The 16,898-nt window shown below is 35.9% G+C and overlaps 1 protein-coding gene across 1 annotated transcript; it reads left to right on the forward strand.

Moving 5' to 3' along the window:
• The first annotated feature begins 10,360 nt into the window (after positions 1 to 10,360).
• LOC121266772 (5-oxoprolinase) lies at positions 10,361 to 14,639 on the forward strand. The gene is made up of 2 exons (XM_041170584.1): positions 10,361 to 10,560; positions 10,677 to 14,639. The coding sequence occupies exon 2, from the start codon at positions 10,679 to 10,681 to the stop codon at positions 14,483 to 14,485; it is 3,807 nt and encodes a 1,268-aa protein (XP_041026518.1). The 5' UTR covers positions 10,361 to 10,560; positions 10,677 to 10,678; the 3' UTR covers positions 14,486 to 14,639.
• The last annotated feature ends 2,259 nt before the right edge of the window (positions 14,640 to 16,898 follow it).

Genomic DNA, 16,898 nt, shown 5'->3' on the forward strand with positions numbered 1-16,898 from the left:
ATTTCAACAATTGAAGAAGATAATCCACCTGCTTAGCACTTAGGAAATTAGCATTTGCTTCATTGGCTCTAGGGGCTATATAGTTGATGCCAGAGGTTCTAGATTTGCTGCTCTTCCAATTTGCAAGCTTTCCATGGAGTTTCCAACAAGTCTCTCTAGTGTGGTATGGTTTATTGCAACAATCACACCATATCCGAGGCTTATCTTCAAACCTCCTTTGGTTAGAATAGGACCGTTGTGCAGAAATATTGGCAGTGGATAGATCTGTGATAGTAGCACAATAAGGAGCAAGGTTGGCAACAACTAATGCAGAGTTCTCCACAGTTTCATCCTCCTTTTTTTTCATCATGACATCCCGACGACAATCTTCTCTTTGCACCTCTAGAAATACCTCTCCAAGTGGTGGTAATGGCTGTCTCCCTAGAATTCTTCCCCTAACTTCATCAAATTCATCATTAAGTCCAGTCAAGAATTTAAAAATTATGGCATTCTCCACCATCTTCTTATTATGATTGTAATTATCAAAATTTTTCCATTCATAATCATTGAATAAGTCTAAATCCTGCCAAAGTCTCTTAAGAACATTGAAATACCTGGTCACATTGCCTTCTCCTTTGTGAGGACTGCTGATTTTCTACTGCAATTCTTATATCTGAGAGTAATTTCCAAGGTCAGAATACATCTGACTAACATTGTCCCATAGCTCCTTTGTAGTCGAATAGCACATGTAGTTGGCACTAATTTCTTTATCCATAGCATTCACAAGCCACGCCATCACCATGGAATTTTCTGCATCCCATACATCATAGAATGAGTCTGTTTTCTCGGGCTCTTTGGTTTCACCAGTCAAGTACCCTATTTTCCCTCTCTCTCAAATATACATCCTGACTGATTGTGACCATCGTAGGAAGTTAGTCTCATTCAGTCTTATGTTTGTGATTTGGACAGAGTAGGGTTCAAAATGAGTAGGTTTTGGTTATGGTATGTTCTTGGATTTGGCCTCGTTTGAAGTATCAGCCATTGTAAAAGGCTTGACAACAACAGAAGAGAAAGGTAAAGATGAAGAAGGAAGAAAACTCAAGATATTAGGGGCTGATTTGAGCCGCCAGAGGGAATAGGATTTTTAGATGAATTGAAAAATGAACGTTGTTCTTGATACCATATAGAATGTGAGAGTAATTTGTAGGAATGATTCTCATTAAAATTTGTAATATAGGTACAATGCAGTACAGGGGCTGAAATAGTTATAACATTGGGAGGACGAACTAGTTATAAGGTTTGGGGGGCGATTTTTTTTTAAAAATTAATATAATATGTAAATAAATTAAATTTTTCTTTATATAATTAAAATTGCCCCACCCCAATACTCAGACTTCTAAAATTTTTATTGAAATTGTACCCCCAAATCCCAATACTCACATAATCTCATTCTAACTTTTCACTTCACTTCACCTGACAACTGACACATAAATCTGCTACTTATCAATAAAGTACAAATATCTAGAAGTAAACTTAAATCTTACATGTAGATAACACATCACGGAGAGAGGAGAAAATAACAACCGCAACTCAAGTCTGGCCTTTGCGACTTTCTCAACCTTTCCACATCTCAAGTGAGCTTCGCCTTCACCTTTAAGTTGTTGTGGGCTACCTTCTAGTAATCTAGTTCTTGACCTTTCGGTGATGAAGTAAGTTCAGACTCTCAGTTTTTTTTTGGTTTTTTTCTTTTCTTTTTTTCTTTTTTGTAGAAAAATGTGTTCTTAAATCTTAAGGTATAGAGCCTTTGGCCGATGGGTTTTGTTTTTAAAATTTTAATAGTCAATGCAAGTGTGAGTCTACGACTCAGTGACTTGGCCCTTCGTAGTTCGTCCTTCGAGTTCAAGTATTATTATATTAAGCGTCTAAAACCCCTTGCCTAAGTTGCCTTGACGACTGATAAAGTAAAATGCTAAAAGTTTTGATTGGAAACAGAACACAAAAATTCAAAGGTGTATATTAATATAATATATTATTTATTGTGATTCTTGTGAGTTGTAAACAATAATTAAACAAGTACTAGTAACTGGAAGTCTGGAAGGTTTTCTTTTCTTGCAAGTTGGAGATTTCTTCCAATCCAGTGCGTGATGACTCATGAGTGTTCTACATGCCTTTTTTTAAATAAGAAAAAAAATTAGTTGGGATTTTTATTTTGATTCCTATGAAATGCTGAAAATTGAAAAAAAAATAAGTTTGTTTTTTTGTGTAGGTTACCCATAAACTTTTAAGTAGTGTTATCTAATTTGTTTGCATTTTTTCTATGAGTTTATTTCAGGGATCAAATGCTCATAAAAGGTACTTTATGATCTTTGAGAGAGGGCCATGCTGCCATAAGCTTCTAAAAAGTATTTTATGAATTTTTCAATTCTACCATCTTGATGATTATTCTGTTGTTGATAGCGTGATAGAACATTTGCATCTAGTTTTTTTGTTCACTTTAATAAATACAAACTATACAAAAAAATCTAACAACTTTATATCATTACTTATTAGGTACTTCTCAGGTTTATTCTTGATCTATAATTTTTTTTAAAGTATAAAAAAATATAAGCAAGCCAAGAACAATTGATTCCTTTTTCTAAAAAGAAAGATGTGGACAATTCGGAGAATAATATACATTTAGAGAGCTCGGTAACAAAGAAAGGTGATACTTTTATCACTGACGAGTGTCCCTCTAAAACTTCAAGAACCCAAACTGGAGAGATGGATGCTACCTCTTTGAAACGTGATCCAGGATTACGTCCACAAATATGAAAATTTCCTACTAACCTACAAGAAGAGATCAGACGTGCCTATCTTAAAGTTGGTCCATATCAACCTAAACTTTCAGAATATCCATTTTCAGGAATAGGCAATCAATGTCGTCGATTTCAATTTTCTTAGTTTCAAAGATATTCAAATTGGTTGGAATAGTCACTATCGAAGAATGCTATATTTTGTCTTCCATGCTACATTTTTGCTAAGAAATCAACAAGGCCATCCAGGATCAGATGCATTTACCAATAAAGGTTTTGACAATTGAAAAAAAATGAATGATAGAATGAATTGTCCTTTAATAGGACACATGGGGAGAGATCCAAATTCACAACATAAAAATGCTGTAAAATGTTGTGAGGATCTAATGAATCTGTCAAGACATATTGATAAGTTAGTTGAAAACAAGTATCACAAGAGATGGAGAATAATCAGTTGTGGCACAAAACTTCGATAAAAAGTGTTCGATGGCTTACGTTCCAAGCTTGTGTCTTTAGAGGTCATGATGAAAGCTCTAACTCAAAAAATCAAGGTAATTTCATTGAACTGATAAAACTTTTGGCAAGTTATAATGATCAAGTTAATGGAGTTGTCATGGAAAATACTCCACAGAATGCCAAATATACATCACCCACAATTCAAAAGGAAATTTTGCATATATTTACAAATAAAGTGTGAAATATGATTTGCAAAGAAATCAAAGATGCCAAATTTTGTATTCTTGTTGATGAAAAGCTCGGGATGAGTCTAAAAGAGAACAAATGTCTATTATTTTGAGGTTTGTTGATAAAGATGGTTTTATTAGATATTGATTTTTTCATATTGTGGGTGTCAAAAATACTATGACACTAACTCTAAAAAATGAAATATATGTTTTTCTTTCTCGTTATGACCTTCAAATTGAGAATATTTGAGGTTAGGGATATGATGGAGAAAGTAATATGCGTAGTGAATGGAATGGATTACAAGTTTTATTTCTTAAAGATTGTCCCTATACATATTATGTGCATTGTTGGACTCATAAACTACAATTAGCTTTAGTTGCAGCCTCTAGAGAAGTCAAACATGTTCATCAGTTCTTTGTCCATTTGACATTCATTATCAATATTGTTGTTGGTTCTTCTAAACGTAATGATGAATTACAATTGCTCAAACTGCTAAAATTGAAAGTTTGATTGCTTCCAATGAGATTGAGACTGGAAAAAGGGCAAATCAAATTGGTACGCTACGAGCTGGAGATACTAGATGGCGATCTCATTTTCAATCTGTTTGTAACTTGATGAAGATGTTCATTGCTACTTGCACAGTTATCAATACTATCTCAATGAGGGATCAAATTATTCCCAATGTGGTGATGCTGAAGCGACTTACATGGTATTAACATCTTTTGAATTTATTCTAATATTACATATCATAAAAAAAAATCATGAAAATCACTAATACACTTTACCAATCTTTACAACAAAATTTTCAAGATATTGTGAATACCATAAGCCTAGTTTCAACCATAAAAATACTCATTCAAAAGCTAAGAGATGATGGGTGTGAGTTTTTGCTTACTGATATTAAATCATTTTGTAAAAAACACCAAATTGATATGAATGATATGAATGACCAGTATACTAGAGCTCGAGGCAAATCTCATCGTCAAGTTGACAAATCAATGGAGCATCATTTCATGATTGATATATTTACTGCTACAATAGACTTTCAGTTACAAGAACTGAATAATAGATTTAACAACCATAAAATGGAACTTCTCATTCTTAGTGCTGCTTTAAACCCTAAAGGTGCATACAAATCATTTAAAATTGATGATATATGCAAATTGACTGAGAAGTTTTATCCACAGAATTTTACTGAGCAAGAAAAATTCCTTTTGAGAATTCAATTGCAGCATTATGAGCTTGATGTGCTAACGCATCTAAATTTTCAAGATATGCCTACATTATCTGAGCTATGCAGAGAACTAGCAATTTCAGAAAAGTTAAAGATTTATTATTTGATTGACAGGTTAATTCGTCTAGTATTAACTCATTATGTTTCTACTGTTACTACTGAGCAAGCATTTTCTGCCATGAAACTTATAAAAACTAGATTGCGTACTCGAATGGAAGATGAGTTTCTTGGAAATCATTTGCTAGTTTATATTGAGAAAGAAATTGTCAAGAATTTCACTTCAAAGATGATAATGGATGAACTTTATTTCTTGAAAGATTGTCGTCAAGCTTAATTTGAAGGGAAAATCCTATGTTGATATTTCATTTTCTTTTCCTTCTGTAATGGTCTCTAGTAAACTATGAAAATCCTAAAGAAAATTATCTTATAAGATGATTTATAGACATTTATTTTTTGTATACAATTTTATGGCGTATGATTTATTTATTAAATGAGGCGATAGTGAACATAAAATTACGTTCAATTATTAAAATACACAAATAAAAGTTGGTTCAATTAGTATAATCTGGAATAACTTCATATTTATTATTTATAGTATTCTTTTTAAGTGTATAGCGAGCATATACCAAGTATTTGAAAAATTAAAATATATTCCTAAATATATCTTGTTTGAATTCTTATATATAATTCTTGTTACATCAACATATAAAATTTACAATAAATCAAAGTTCGTTCTTAAAATTTATGGTTGAAGTCATAAGATATAATATAAATAATTTATTTTATCAAAATTTATTAGGCCGTGAATAAGTTCCAACTCGCTTGAATGATAAATGAGCAATTTGTAAACATAAAAATGTAGCTCAATGATTAACTCGAGCTCGACTTCTATTCAAATCAAAACTAAACGAATAAACTTACCACGTCATTCTCACTTGAACTTGACTCCTTTAGGCCCTTAATTATGGCCTTCTAGCTATTTTTGTGTTTCTATCATCTTATCAGCATGACTCTATAATTTGCTGAACTGACATAACCATTGTTATTGCTTAAGACTAATACTTGACAAATAGACGGGCTCGTTTAGATAGTGAGATAGAATGAGATAATTTGAGATAGTTTGTAAATAGTAATGAGATTGTTAGTTGAGATGAGATGAGATGAGATGGTTTCATCTCACTTCTGTATCCAAACGGGTCTGGAAGTTTTACAAATCTAGTGGCTATTTTTAAGTCGAACTATTAAATTATTTTGCCAACTTGTGATCCTCATTTGAGAAATGTCAGTAAGGTCAACTAGATTACTAGCTTTGGAGATGTAAAGAGATACACATATATTCATTTAAAGGATAAAATTTTATCTTACAGCATACCATTTAACACTCAACTTTGAAGGCTAGAGTTCTACTCTAGGCTAGCTTGATTCTTGACCACTTTCAAGAACCACAAACTGTAAAGGCATACGAGAAGCATAACAGTATAACAATGTGAAAACAGCTAAACAAGCAATTATGTACATGCCACAAGTCCTTCACTATCGAGGCACTGCTTAAGCCTATGCAATGCTCGGTTCTCCAGCTGCCGCACCCTCTCCTTTGACAACCCAAATATGTTCCCGATTTCTAACAATGATTTCTGTTTGCCATCTTCAATGCCAAACCTTAGCCTGATTATTCGCCTTTCCCTTGGGCTGAGAATGCTTAGCAGGTTGTGTGCATGCTGCCTCATCAGCTTCTTTGCAACACTCACTTATAGGATCTCGACCTCAGTATCTACATTTATCTCCTGCAGATTTAGAGGGATAATGAATAGTCTCTTCACTTTGATCATTTTTCAGAAAGCTTCTTTTCTAAACTGGTGGACATGCAACTAAACTAAAGGTCTACAGAGGTAAAAACTTGATATGATCCTATTGACCATTAGTTTTGGATTGATTTATATACTTTCTGAGATATAATTTCCTCCATAGCAAAAAATGACTATGTATGAAATTTGGAAAATGCAATATTCTAGAATCATAATAAAAAGGCAATGAAATGAGTGTTACATTAAGAAACCGCTAATGTTTATTAATGGCAATACTTCTTTAGGAAAGTATTACAAATGCTTATTAATGTTGCAGTTATTATGTCATTTTAGTAATACAGCTAAACTTAAGTATCCTTACGAATTTTGTTTCACTTGGGCATATATACCTAAAGACAAATCATGAAAATGCAGGAATTTAAGAGTACTGATGGGAGTCTCTTCAAGGGACTAATTCTAAAAAGGTCTCAATCATGTTACGAGTTTTAGTTATTCAACCTCTTCAAAACTGCTATAGTATATATTCCCTAGAAAGAGCTGCATGCAAGTAGAATATATTCTATTTGAGTTTAGAAGCAGCATTAGAACTCGTTCATCCTTTTAGAAGCTTCAAAATTCAGATTTCAAATATTATACTCATACTTCATACTTCATTTCTTTGGGCTAGCATGTTTCTAATATTATATTCTTCTCAAAGACTGACCTTGGATATTGAACAACGTGTACAGGGCATTGGATCACGCCCGATGCAATGATATGGTTGAATTTTAATTTCTGCAAATTTTTTTTTGAAACTTTATGGATGTAGATTTTTTTTCTCGGGGGGGGGGGGGGGGGGTTTGAACACCCAACCCAATCATGGACTCAATATATGACATGATGTCATAATAAGTATGTGCATAAAAATCGTCTATTAGATATGACTTCTATTAAATATTCTTATTTTAACCGCAGGAGTAATGTCTATGGAGGTTGTGCTGCTTAGGACATGTTGAAGTTGCAATGGAGAGTAGCCACACTTTGAGCAAATGCATTTATGTTTAATTGTATATGTAATTTAGCTTCATTTCCAAACTGGTCATAATAGAAGTGGGAAAATGAGTTATTCCCATGTACTGTTAATTAGTCTCTCTTATTATAGTTCGTGCCGTTTGGTACTAAGATAAAATTTTTAGAGTCTTGTGGTTTTGTATGGTCAAAACAAATGGGTACATTTCTTTATGTTGGAATTAGTCCCCAGGTTTTTGTCTCCATTGTTTTTTTCTTGAATCAGACCTTCAAGTGGTACTCTTATCCTTCAATTAGAATACAGGTTTTAAGTAATGAAAATGTCATTTTTTGAGTTTTGGTATTTTAGTTGAATGCTTGGTGATTGCAATAGGGATAATTGCAGGACACGAGTCTCACTTCAATCTACAAGTGTCTTTTCTATTGTTCATTTTCTCCCACTACAAAAACCAACAACCACCATTATAGGTTCACTACCAATGTACCTTTATTGATTTGCACTCCCAGTACACCTCCTTAATCATAAAAGCTATAGCTTGAACTAAACCCAAAAATACACAGAGGCACTTGCATTTCCTCAAACAAACAGAATATATATATATATATAAACTTGCAAATATAGAAAACTATTAAAAATGCAAACCCTGTCTCAATAGTTTGAGTGTCCAATACATGAATTACATTCATTACATGTTAGCTACTATATAATCTTGGAAATGAGTGTTACAAGAGTTACACTGCAAACGTATAACTGGAATAGTTTAGATAATACATTGTAGATCATAAGCTGCAAACAAATGTCTATGTGAGCTCCTGCTATAAATGTCTTCAGAATCAAGTAAAGGTTTAATCTTCTACATTTGTACTCAATGCCGGCTTGCCAAGTTTATGCTTTTAAGCACAAGATGCCAGTCATCAAGAACTGAATTGTATTAATAAACATCAAGCGGATTATGAAATACAGAACTGAAACTTTATATCATGTATTCATACCAATTTTTTTCTTCCAACAAAAATATTGTCATAATTCTTATTATACATTACATAATAAGAATTTAATTTCAAATTGATCCATTCAAAACATTAACGAATGAGAGTTATTACCTTTTCTTTTTCCTTTTTTGATAATTGATTATAAATAATAATAAACAACAACATCCACCTCAATTTGAAGTACATCTAGGAACTTTCTTCATATATATTTTGATAACATCAGTGCACATAAACCCCTGAGTTTTCAGTATCCAAGTCAAAGAGATGCTCTGCAACATATTCACTCAGTTCAACACGCCATGAATAGAACAATCTTCAAGAAAAGAACCTCAAATGGTCCCATTCCCATATTCTTATGACCTCTACTTCATCAAACATCCCAGCTTGGCCAAGAAGATCTAATTGTTCCTGTTTAATTTGGTGAAATGTTAAAACGATGGATCATTAAACTAAGATATTGGCGTAGAAGTTCTAGCAACCCGGCTTGGGTACAAACAAATAATAAACCCACAAATGTGATATCAACTGTTATTTTTTTTTTTTTAAAGTAGATGTTGATTACTAACAAAAAAAATCTTAATCGGGAGGAAGAAACATTAACTTAGCTGATAATCTTTAGTAGAGTTGATAATATTGAAAGAATAGTAGTAACTGTTCCCCGCCATAGAATGAGACACTGAAAACATACCAATGGAGCTGAAATCCTCCTATTAATCTCCAAAGAAAATTAAGGAAGTGATAGATCCAATGGCAAAGGGAAATGCCTCACGAATAAGACGGCTCAGATGGGAAAAGTGGACTTAAAAGGAAAACCCTAGAGAGAACCGTACATGATGATTTCGCGCGACTGTGACTCGACATGCTTCCATGATTGTTTCACTAAGGAAGGCGATCTTAAGGGCCACGCTAACATATAGTTTAACAAAAAACAACATAAAACAAAAAAAAAAAAAAATTTAAATTACCGATGTAAGAAATCCATCGATTACCAGAGTCCTTGATCACCTTCTTCTAGAGTTAACAACGACCACAAAGGAGGGAGGGGGGCTTCTTGGGAGGGCTTCAAGAGAGGGAGGCTTCGAGGGAGGGAAATGGAAACACAGATGGAGGGAAGGTGGGGGGACTTCGGCTTCAAGAGAGGAAATGAAAATGTAGAGAGGGAGGGAAATGAAAATTGCTCAAAACGGTACGTTTCTTTATTTTGCCACATTAGCTGCGCTTACACGACGCTTACATCAGCCGATTGACTCTAGAATTTTTCAGAAAAATTTTAGTAAAGCATGTAAAAGAAGCGTACCACGCCATGTTCGTGTGCTATAGTATCAACATTTGAATTATCAGCCCTTATGCCAAGCCATCCTTTAGAGTCTGATTCTTCACTATTTATGCCATTTTTTAAAATATCAATTTGTTCCAGGCATGCTTTAATGAAAGCACTAACCTGCAAAGCATTAATTTGGGAGACAGAGTAAGCATTTCCTGATGACAATGCAGCTCTCATTACAAGAAATCACAAGTGGATTTACCTACTCAGAATGATAAGCAAAACATATCGTTATTCTGTTCTGGAGAATGAAAGCAAGCGAAACCAGAAAATTAATCACTTGCAATAAAAATTGAAATAGGGTGAATGTGAAAGGAACTACAATGTTTCTTAGCTGTGCAGATAACATACTTAAGAAAGAAGTCATATTGAATGCCTGGCAGATCTAACCATGGATAATGTGAGAATTTCTTTTTATCTTTGGATAGTGAGATATTTTTTGGTATTTATAAATAATAATAAAAAAATATTAAATAATAATAAATAGTAATAAAAAATAGATAAATAATAATAATAAAATAACGAATAAAATGGAAGATTCCGATGTATTCGGCGAGAACCAACTATAAAATGCTCGTTCGTTCACTTGATAGTTCCGAACCGTAACGTTGCCGAGAACTGTAATCATTGCCTCTCGGTAATCTCCTATCTCTAGTCCTCTTCATTGTCTCGGTGGCGGCGGCGGCGCCACAGTCCCGGACTTCCTGCCTTCCACCACGTCGTCGACATCAACGAACCAAGGTCTCTTTCTCTCTCTCGGTCTCCGTCTCACTCTCTAAACCAGATTTGTTTCACTAGAAAATTAACCTATCGGGTTGGCGCATCAAGGTTATCTGATTTCTGGTATTTGATCATAGGCATGGGGTGTGCCAGTGAAGGGAAGGTCAGGTTTTGCATTGACAGAGGGGGAACCTTCACTGATGTTTATGCTGAAATCCCGGGTCAGCCTGAGGGTAGAGTTTTGAAGCTTTTGTCTGTTGATCCATCAAACTATGATGATGCTCCGATCGAAGGTATTCGGAGAGTCCTTGAGGAATTTAAGGGAGAGAAGATCCCTCGGACTTCTAAAATACCCACTGATAGGATTGAGTGGATTAGGATGGGTACAACTGTGGCAACAAATGCACTTCTAGAAAGAAAAGGAGAAAGGATTGCTCTGTGTGTGACTCAAGGCTTCCGGGATTTGCTACAGGTTGGTAACCAGGCTCGTCCCAACATATTCGACCTCACCGTATCAAAACCATCAAATCTTTATGAGGAGGTCATAGAGGTCGAGGAGAGAGTTGAGCTTGTTCGCAATGAGGAGGTAGATATTCTCGATTCTTCTGTACCATTAATTAAGGGTGTTTCGGGTGAATTTGTCAGGGTTGTAAAGCCTCTCGATGAAGATTCTCTAAAGCCTTTACTCAAAGGATTGTTGGAGAAAGGAATTAGCTGTTTGGCTGTGGTGTTGATGCATTCCTACACTTATCCACAGCATGAAATAGCTGTGGATAGGCTAGCTGAGAGTTTGGGCTTCAGACATGTTTCTTTATCTTCAGCTTTGACTCCCATGGTTCGAGCCGTTCCTAGGGGTCTGACAGCTAGTGTTGATGCATACTTGACCCCTGTGATCAAAGAGTACTTATCCGGGTTCATTTCCAAATTTGATGAAGGGTTGGGGAAGGTCAATGTTCTGTTTATGCAATCAGATGGAGGACTTGCACCAGAAAGTAGATTTTCAGGACATAAGGCAGTCTTGTCCGGTCCTGCCGGCGGGGTTGTTGGTTATTCTCAAACTCTTTTTAGTCTTGAAACAGAGAAGCCTCTTATTGGGTTTGACATGGGTGGTACATCTACTGACGTGAGCCGTTATGCTGGAAGTTATGAACAAGTTTTGGAAACTCAGATTGCTGGTGCCATAATACAGGCACCTCAACTTGATATAAATACTGTTGCTGCTGGTGGTGGATCAAAATTGAAGTTCCAATTTGGAGCTTTCCGAGTGGGACCGGAATCAGTGGGTGCACATCCTGGTCCTGTCTGTTACCGGAAAGGTGGGGAATTGGCAGTTACAGATGCTAACTTGATTCTAGGGTTTGTGATTCCTGATTATTTCCCATCCATCTTTGGCCCTAATGAAGATCAGCCTCTAGATATCAAGGCAACCAGAGAAGAGTTTGAGAACCTTGCAAGGGAAATAAATTCCTACAGAAAGAGTCAGGATCCATCTGCAAAGGGCATGACAGTGGAGGATATTGCACTGGGATTTGTAAATGTTGCAAATGAGACAATGTGTCGTCCAATACGGCAGTTAACCGAGATGAAGGGCCATGAAACAAGGAACCATGCTCTTGCTTGCTTTGGAGGTGCTGGGCCTCAGCATGCCTGTGCAATTGCTAGGTCTTTGGGTATGAAAGAAGTACTCATTCACAGGTTCTGTGGGATTTTAAGTGCATACGGAATGGGATTGGCAGATGTGGTAGAAGAGGCACAGGAGCCATATTCTTCTGTTTATGCTCCTGAATCTTTCCTGGAGACCTCTCGCAGAGAAACTATGTTGCTGAAGCAAGTAAAACATAAGTTGCAAGAGCAAGGGTTTAGAGAGGAAAACATTACCACAGAGACATATTTAAATTTGAGGTATGAAGGTACAGACACAGCCATCATGGTTAAGAGGCAAATAGCTGGTGATAAATCAGGATTTGACTATGCTGTGGAATTTGTGAAGCTCTTTCAGCAGGAATATGGATTTAAACTACAAGACAGGAACATTTTAATATGTGATGTAAGAGTTCGTGGTATAGGAGTCACGAATATATTGAAGCCAAGGGCTCTTGAACCTGCTTCTGGTACTCCTACAGTTGAAGGCCACTACAAGGTTTACTTTGGGAATGGGTGGCACGATACACCTCTATTCAAGCTTGAGAATTTGGGGTATGGGCATGTCTTGCCGGGTCCTTCAATAATCATGAATGGGAATAGTACTGTGATAGTAGAACCCAATTGTAGAGCTATTATATCCAAATATGGCAACATTAAAATTGAACTTGAGTCTATTTTGAACACCAGGAGTTTAGCCGAAAAAGTTGCAGATGTTGTGCAACTATCAATCTTCAATCACAGGTTTATGGGCATAGCCGAGCAAATGGGAAGGACCCTACAGAGGACTTCTATATCCACAAATATCAAGGAACGGCTAGATTTCTCATGTGCTCTCTTTGGTCCTGATGGGGGGCTAGTTGCCAATGCTCCTCATGTCCCTGTGCACCTAGGAGCTATGTCCAGCACTGTTCGGTGGCAGCTCAACTACTGGGGTGACAATTTGAATGAAGGTGATGTTTTGGTTAGCAATCATCCTTGCACAGGCGGTAGCCATCTTCCTGATATAACTGTTGTTACTCCTGTTTTTGATAAGGGGAGGCTGGTATTCTTTGTTGCAAGCAGAGGGCATCATGCGGAGATTGGGGGTATAACTCCCGGAAGCATGCCACCTTTTTCAAAGTTCATATGGGAAGAAGGGGCTGCCATAAAAGCATTTAAGCTCGTGGAAAAGGGCATTTTTCAAGAAGAAGGAATTGTGAAACTTCTCCAGTTCCCCTGTTCTGATGAGGTGGCTTGCAAGGTCCCAGGATCACGAAGGCTTCAAGATAATTTATCAGATCTCCGAGCACAAGTAGCTGCAAACCAGAGAGGAATCTTCCTTATCAAAGAGCTTATTGAGCAGTATGGGTTGGAAACTGTTCAGGCTTACATGACGTATGTGCAGCTGAATGCAGAAGAAGCTGTGAGAGAAATGCTCAAGTCCGTCGCTATGAGAGTTTCATCTCAGGCAACTAAGCTTGGAGATGGAAATTCAGTAACCATTGATGAGGAGGATTACATGGATGATGGATCCATTATTCATTTGAAATTGAAAATTGATTCTGACAAAGGTGAAGCAAATTTTGATTTTAGTGGAACCAGCCCTGAAGTTTATGGGAATTGGAATGCTCCCGAGGCAGTGACAGCTGCAGCAGTCATTTACTGTCTTCGCTGTTTGGTGGATGTTGATATTCCTCTCAATCAAGGTTGTTTGGCTCCTGTTAAAATCCATATTCCAGCTGGTTCTTTTCTCTCTCCAAGTGATAAGGCAGCTGTGGTGGGAGGTAATGTTCTAACGTCACAGAGAATAACTGATGTTGTACTTACTGCATTTCAAGCTTGTGCATGCTCCCAGGGTTGTATGAACAATCTCACATTTGGAGACGATACTTTTGGTTATTATGAAACAATTGGAGGTGGGAGTGGGGCTGGTCCAACCTGGGATGGGACTAGTGGAGTCCAATGCCACATGACCAACACCAGAATGACTGATCCAGAGATTTTTGAGCAGAGATATCCTGTTCTTTTGCACAAATTTGGACTACGAGAAAAAAGTGGAGGAGCTGGACTTCATAGAGGAGGTGATGGGCTAGTGAGGGAGATAGAGTTTAGGCGCCCTGTTGTCGTGAGCATTTTATCGGAGAGACGTGTTCATGCACCCAGAGGATTAAAAGGTGGAAAAGATGGGTCTCGCGGGGCTAACTACCTAATCACAAACGATAAGCGGATAGTTTACCTTGGGGGTAAAAACACAGTTGAGGTGCAGGCAGGGGAAGTTCTTCAAATTTTAACTCCTGGTGGTGGTGGATGGGGTTCGCTTTGAAGCTTTTTCTGGTTGAGTTCAATCCTTGTGTTGCTTTTGCTATAAATGGCCATTTCTTCTTCCGAGCAAATGACATTGATCTACAATACTGATATATATGGAGTCTATGATGTATGGAAACCTGTTCTCCGACTGAATAAGAAATTTGCTTGTTTTATTTAAAATCTAATTGTTCTGTAAAGAAAAATCTAATTGGTTTCTTCTGTAGAATAACACTTCTCTCCCCTTCCCCTACTTAATTTAGATGCACAGTTTTTGGAGCTCTTTCACGTTTTAGATTGCTTTTCATTCCAATGACTCTTCAATGTTTTGAAATCTAGTTATGTTTGATCATCTTTTACTCGTATAAATTGTACTAATCAGTAGCTACAAATCTCCTTTACTTGTTGTATTCATGGTCAAAACCGACAGATATGGCTATACAAAACATTGTATTCATGGTTAAATCCAACATAAGTTCTACAATAATCCTCGCAAGTAGAGTTCTATGACATGGGGTGACTTCAGGAGTGGTTAAGGGAAGGCAGAAAACCACCCGCAAATGGCAAATCAATGTAGTCCTCTACTGAATGAAAATGCAATATTCCGCAATTGGAAAGTTGAAAACGTCTTGTTCTATATATAGCCCTAGAAGAAAGAACACAAACAAAAAAAAAAAAAAAAGCAAAAATCTAGCTCTTGTTTGGACTGGAATTTTTTCCCCTTTTTGCAGAACTAAAAGGACATGGCTTGAGTTGTATACCTCACTCTCCAACAACCATTTTGATGGCAGTCTGGATTTACAATGGTATTTGACAGTCTAAAAAACAAGGAATATGTGGAGGTGAACCACTTCATTCAATTGCTTGCTTTTAGTACATTTCAAAAGCTCAACTGTGGTGGCTAAGCTCACCAGACATTATTACTCAATCCCTCTGAAATGATCTTAAAATACAGCCCCACTAACATCCCTTGCTTTTACTTGTTTGGAGACAAGAACAATTTTTTATTACTCTTCTGACTGTCATATTATCTTCAGAGAGATATAAACTGCATTGGGTTAAGATCACTATTGCAACTATATGTACGACCATAAAGTGTTTTTCTTGACAGCATTTTCATCCCTTGGGTTTACAAAATTTGTATCTCTAAATCCCGAATCAGGATGCTAAAATCCAATACTAGGAAAATATAAAACTTGAAAAAAAAAAAAACATGAATAAGCAAAATCAAACCAACAAAACTTCAACTCTTACAGCGCGGACAGTCTCTATCATTTGCATCTTAGTTCGAAAAACCTTGCTTAATCGACCTTTTAAGATATGAGAAATGATTTGTACAAATTTCAAATAGATAAGTCGTATATCAGTTCTTGTAAAAAAATAGACTATATTTTAAAAAAATATAAAAAAAATTATTTTTTATTAATAAAAATTATTTTTTTTATAAAAAATTTATACGAGACTTGTCTATTTAAAATTATTTTTTACTAAAAGAATATATTCTTTATTATTCGAAAGAGTATCCACTTGTGCCAATGCCATCAACTCCTGATCATGTGGCTCCGAATTTGGATCTATTGAAGCTTTTGTTTTACATTTTATTTTCAATCTTTAGTTTTTGTTGTTTTTATGTTTCTCCAGTTTTTTTTTTTTAATTTTATTTATGGTTATTTTTATATCTTGTATATAGTAGCTTTCTATGTTGGTTACATGCTTCACGCTTGCTTTTTCTTGTATTTATTATATTTTCTTTTTCAAATTTCATCTATAATTTTTACTGTTTTTTTTTAATCTTTATTTGTTTGTTAATTGTGCCTTTTTAATGACTTTTAAAGTCTACCCGACAAACCCTTTCGGATTGATTAAATTCGAATTCGACTCGATTTATTTATTAAATGAGGCGTGTAAAGTTATGTTCAATTATTAAAATACACAAATAAAAGTTGGTTCAATTAGTATAATCTCCAATAATTTCAGTACTACTCCAACTAATTAAGAAATACCAACAGAGTCCTCACTCGGTTGAGGTTTTTTCTCTCGTGTTAGAGTAGAGTCTCTCAAGTTGGACTTCCTTGCTTGAAGAGTTGGAGATGGCTGAAGACTTGACAAAGCTATGGGAAGGATTTAGCCTTACTGAGCAGGAGAGTTCAGGAGTCAAGGTAGAGTCATCCACCCTTCACAAAGCAAAGGAAAGAGGAAGGTCCTATTTGCTAGCCATGGTCATTGCAGACAAAGTTATCAACCGAGAAGCTTTCAAGATGACCATGTCTAAGATAACATTAGGCTGGATAGAATTCTCTGACATGGGTGAGAACAAATTTTTGTTAAAATTCCAAAAGTGTGAGGACAGGCAGAAGATCATCCAAGGAAGGCCTTGGTCCTTTGATAGATGGTTGGTGTGCCTTCAAGATTTTGATAGTGATTTATCTTTG

Source organism: Juglans microcarpa x Juglans regia, chromosome 5S, assembly GCF_004785595.1.
Source record: "Juglans microcarpa x Juglans regia isolate MS1-56 chromosome 5S, Jm3101_v1.0, whole genome shotgun sequence".
Classification (NCBI taxonomy): Eukaryota; Viridiplantae; Streptophyta; class Magnoliopsida; order Fagales; family Juglandaceae; genus Juglans; species Juglans microcarpa x Juglans regia.

Coding starts and splice junctions, on each gene's coding strand:
- LOC121266772 (XM_041170584.1), top strand. CDS start 10,679: ATGGGGTGTGCCAGTGAAGGGAAGGTCAGGTTTTGCATTGACAGAGGG.